General features: G+C 46.7%; 1 protein-coding gene across 2 annotated transcripts in view; it reads left to right on the top strand.

Moving 5' to 3' along the window:
- The window catches only part of POLM (DNA polymerase mu), a 17,662-nt gene that overhangs the window by 688 nt on the left and 11,764 nt on the right, over window positions 1-5,210 (top strand). For both annotated transcript variants that reach the window (XM_069087569.1, XM_069087570.1), the window contains exons 2-4: window positions 377-557; window positions 2,095-2,193; window positions 4,203-4,373. In XM_069087569.1, coding sequence (XP_068943670.1) covers window positions 377-557; window positions 2,095-2,193; window positions 4,203-4,373 — 451 coding nt within the window. The remainder of the gene's footprint in view (window positions 1-376; window positions 558-2,094; window positions 2,194-4,202; window positions 4,374-5,210) is intronic.

Raw genomic sequence — 5,210 nt, 5'->3', positions numbered from 1 at the left:
TGGGAAAATGCCCCCAGAAGCCTTTGATCTCACCCGGACAGAGGCAGTCACGCCTAACCGCGCCTGGGGTTGGGCATCCTGCTGAGGGAGTTATTTTGAGTGAGGTTTTCCTGTAGGGTAGATAACCCAGAAAAAAAAATAGCAGAGGAGGATGTGGGCAGGAGATGGCATCAGCAGAGGCAAGGGTGATCAAGGCAAGGGATTTCCCTAGGGCACAGTGGCTTACAAGTGGGGTCCTGTCGAAGCAGCCTCTGAACAGCTGAGGTGGGAGGGGGCAGCTATTGAAAGTTCTGTTTCTGGGGAGAGTGGACTGGCCCTGGCCTGGAAAAGTCTCCCTTTCTGACTGTCTTCTCTGTCTTGTTCTGTGTGGACCCAGCCCGGAGGTGACCCATGTGGTGATGGAGGGAAGCTCAGCAGCAGAAGCATCTCGTTGGCTGGATGGTGTGTTAGGGGCCTCTGGGAGCCTTCCCAGGCCACTGCTGTTGAATATCAGCTGGTTCACCGAGAGCATGGGCCAGGGGAAGCCTGTGCCAGTAGAAAGCCGACACTGCCTGGGGGTGAGCTAGGCCATGGGGGAGGGCCCTCCCAGGAGATGCTGTGGGATTCCCTTCGAGAAGGAACCTGTGGGACTACAGCCTTTGCTCTGGGCTCAATCTCTCTTGGGATTGCTCGGTGTTAGTAGATTCCCAGGAAACTGGCCTCAGTCATTAAGATTTAAGAAGGACCAAAGTTCTTTGTGGCCTCTAGGACAAAATACATGTCTCTGATTGCCATATAAAGCCTTTCACAGTCTGACTCCATTCAGCCTGTTTCCACACTTGTCTGTTCCAGCCATATTGGTCTCCTTGCTGTGTCTAGGCCTTCAGGGCACAGTCTGTCTGTCCCTCACACACACACCTGGAATTCTCACCCTCCTTTTGGAACTCCCAGCTCTTTTCAAAAACTTTTCTCAAAAACTGCCACCTCTGAAAGGTCTCTCCTGTCCCAGCCTAAGCCCTCACTTTTTCATTAATTTAGTATCTACTTACTTATTTGTTTACATTTTTCCCTTCAGTAGAATAGAAGCTCCTTGAGGGCAAATCTGTTTAGTTTCTGGTTTTATAACCGTAAACCCTTGTTAAATTGAATGTATTTGATCAATAAATATTTACTAAGCACCTGTATGTACCAGGCACTATGTTAAGTGCTGAGGGGTATAAAGAAAGACAAAAAACAGTTCCTGCCCTCAAGGAACTCAGAATCTAAGGGAAGAGACATGTAAACAACTGTGTAAAAATAAGACATTCAGGACAAATAGGAAATAATCCATCATGGAGGGAAGGAAGGGATTAGAATCAAGATTCAATTATCAACCCCAGAGAGTTCTGACATCTTCCCAAAAATCAAATTTAATGGTTATCCACAATTCTGTCATTTATCCAGTGCGTCAAGAATGTATTAAGTGTCTGTTAGGTACCGGGCACTGCTGGACAGAAGATTAAAAAAGATAATAAAGATAAAGTCTTTGTAACAGGTATGCCTGGTCAAGCCAGACATTCCCACATTGGCCATTCCAAAATGTACCCTGGGGACGTGGGGCGACCTGACTAGAGGATGATCAGAGTTCTTCATTGGTCCTCTGGAATCACTGTTGGTCATATGTTATATAAATTGTTCTGCTTCTGCTTGTGCATCAGTTCATACAAGTCTTGCTAGCTTCCTCTGAAACCCTCATCATCATTTCTTACAGCCTAATAGCATTCTGTCATATTCATGTGCCATAATTTATCCAGCCATTCATTCCCCAATGGATGGGCACCTCCCTCAGTTTCCAGTTCTTTGCAACCACAAAAAAAGCTGCTATGAATAGACCACATGGGTCCCCTCCCTCTTGCTTTGACGCCTTTGGGGAACAGGCCTAGCGTTGGTGTGGCAGGCTCAGAGGGGTAGGCACTGGATAGTGACTTTGGGAACACAGTACTCACAGCACCTGGGGGTGCCAGAGGGCATGAAGATGACATTTTTGATTTTGCATTCAGGGTTTTCCTAGATGGGGATGTCCTCTGAGCAGGAGAAGCAGTGCTTACCCTTGGTCATTCCTCTGTGTCTTCACAGGTTTCCTTACCCACGAGGAGCCAGGCGGATCCGAACTCTTTGCCAGCCTATGCATGTCAGCGACACACACCCCTCACCCACCATAATCTGTGCTTTACGGTAAAGACTAGGGCTGTAGACCTCCCCAGAAACCAGACTCACAGTATGGTCACATGCCCTCCAATCCATCCTTGGTGCTGCCACCAAACTAAACTCCTTCATGCAAACCAGCTAAATAGGGCAGCGAATAGATTACTGCACCTGGAATCAGGAAGATCCTGGTTCAGATTGTGCTTCACATACTTATCAGCTGCGTGACCCCGCTAGGCAAGGGGAAGAGAAGGGAATAAGCATTTATAGGGTGCCTACTACATACTAGGCACTGCATTCAGTGCTTTGCAGGCCTCACAACAACCTGGTAGGCAGTTGCCATTATTATCCCTATTTGCAGCTGAGGAAATTGAGGCAAACAGAGGTTAAGTGATTTGCCCAGGGTCACACAATTAAAGTCATTGGGCTTCTCTGTTCCTCATTTTCTTCTCGGGTATAATGAGGAGGGTAGACTTGATCTCAGAGGTCTCTTCCTGCTGTGTATCTATGAACCTTTCCTGGCCCTCTGTGCTCCGATACCTCCCTACCTTTCTGCTGCTGGGCTCAGCCTCCTGCTTCAGACACCTATCTTTTTGTTCCATTATTCCTCTCGATACTTTCTGTACTCCCCAGGCAAAATTCTGGAGGATGACCTTGACTGTCCTACCTCCATGCCCTTGCTCATGCTGTTCTGATGCTTAAAGTGCCCTCCCTCCCCCCCCCTTTTTACTTGTTTGGTGAGATGCTGTCTTCCATGAAAATTTCCTTGATTTCTGTACCCACCTTAACCCCTCCCCCTGTGAAAACCAGCTCCCCAGACCTTGCCCAGCACTTTATGTTTGAATTTTTCTTATATAGCTTCATGTTATTATGTATCCAAGTCTTCTCACCTATTATCACATGTCCCTGCTAGACCCTAAGCCTCCTGAAGTCAAGGACTCATTCCCATTTAAATTTTATCATTCCCCTGGTGTCCTACACTCAATTGGGATTTAGGTCATATTTTTGGAGTTTGGATTTGCCCTGCCTTCTTTGGTGGTTGGTTGCTCAGAGAGCAGGTTTAGGAATAATCGATAGTAAACATTTATTAAGCACCTGCTGTGTGCCTGGCACTGGGGATACAAAGAGTCAAAAGACAATCCCTGCCCTCAAGGAACCGATGATCTAACAGCACACCTTGGTATTCCCAGGATTTCACAATTAGGCAAAGCCAGAAGAGGGAGTTCTGGGGTGTGGGAGAGTTGATGGAATGCGCCCCTCTAAATATCAGCACCCTGGAGCAAAGATCCAGTCGTCCCAACCTTAGTTGTATCTCAGGCTCCAGGCAGCATGACACAGTGTTCTCAAGTTCAGTGGACTTGGGTTCAAACCTTCTGTTCACTGGGCAAGTGACTTCCCAGACTCACTTTCAATTTTCCCCTTTGTCAAATGGGGTGGCCATGTATAATGGTGTGGTATTTCTTGCTTTCTTAATGGGTGGGAGAAGGGTGGAAGGAGGAAGAGAATTTGGAACTGAAAATAAAATTGTGTGGGTGGGGGGGCCTCAGAGGTCCCCTTCTTGCTCTAAATTTAGGAATTTGACTTCAGCAGGCATATAATATAACTCATACTCAACAAAGAATTCTCGCTATAGATAAGTGATTAACCTCTGTTTGACACTACCAGCCAGCAGTCAGGAAGATTCTTATTTCATGAGTTCACATCTGACCCCAGATGCTTACTAGCTGTATGACCCTGAACAAGTCACTTAACCCTGTTTGCCTCAGTTTTCTCATCTGTAAAATGACCTGGAGAAGGAAATGGCAAACTACTCCAGTAACTTTACTAAGAAAACCCCAAAATGAGGGCCACAAAGAGCCAGACACATGAATCCAAACTCCACACAGACTGAAAGGACTGAACAACAAAAATAACCAGAAACCCACTAGGTCCCTAAACCACCCATTCCATGTTTGGCTACCTCCCATCATTGCTTGACTTGATGTAATCCACGTGAGGCCATGAGGCTGCTGACGCTCTTTGACGTGATATCCTTCCAGGAGGCCCTGGAGACCCTGGCAGAGGCTGCAGGTTTTGAGGACAGCCAGGGCCGGTTCCTCTCCTTCCGCCGGGCCGCCTCAGTGCTCAGGGCCCTAAGTGGCCCCATCACCAGCATGAGCCAGCTTCGAGGGCTTCCCTCTTTTGGAGACCATTCTTCCAGGATTGTGCAGGTAACCTTCACTCTTCCCCCTGCCTTTGAAGGGAGTGAACCACCTCAAGCTACCATTAACCCCTCTCATATGTTTTCATTTCCCATATCATCCCTTCGGGTCCTGAAACTTTGGAAAGATCAGAGGGACACCTAGGCTGCAGAAGTAGAAGGGAGATATGTACTCTAGAGGACCCAGAGGCATCAGCCAAGACAGTGCCTGAGCCCAGGCCCATGTACTAGAGATGTGGGGAGAGGAGAGGAGCCCCTGGCTGCCAGATGCCCTTAGCTTGTACTCTGAGCATTCTCAGACCCCTGAGAAGTAGCAGGGTGTAACAGAGCCCTAGATTTGGTGTCAGGAAGACCCGAATTCTAATCCTGCCTCATACACTTCGCAGCGGTGTGACCCCAGACAAGTGACTTCACCTCTGTCTCAGTTTGCTTATCTGTGAAATGAGGGGGTTGGACTCATTTTCCTCTGAAGTCCTTTCTAGCCCTAGATCTGTGATCTCATGATTTTTCATCCAATTTTTTTTTTCATTTTTCAAATGCTTTATTAACTTCTGATTTACATCATTCATTTCCGCCAGATTTTGAGTTACAAATTTTCTCACCGTTTTTCCCCTACCCACTGCTCCAAAATAGCAGTCCCACAGGATATCCCCTCCTCCAATCTGCTCTCTCCCATATCTTCTCCTATACCCCCTTTGACTTTTCCAGTAGGGCACGGTGGATCACTATGCCCCAGTGCCTGTATATCTTATTTCCCAATTACATGTAAAATAGTATTAATAATAGTATATATATATATATATATATATATATATATATATATATATATATATATATTTTAACATTT

The sequence above is a fragment of the Petaurus breviceps genome, unplaced genomic scaffold, assembly GCF_028583685.1.
Source record: "Petaurus breviceps papuanus isolate PSGF00001 unplaced genomic scaffold, PetGlider_PUasm1.0 182, whole genome shotgun sequence".
Classification (NCBI taxonomy): domain Eukaryota; kingdom Metazoa; phylum Chordata; class Mammalia; order Diprotodontia; family Petauridae; genus Petaurus; species Petaurus breviceps.
This window is presented reverse-complemented; position numbering and strand designations above follow the sequence as displayed.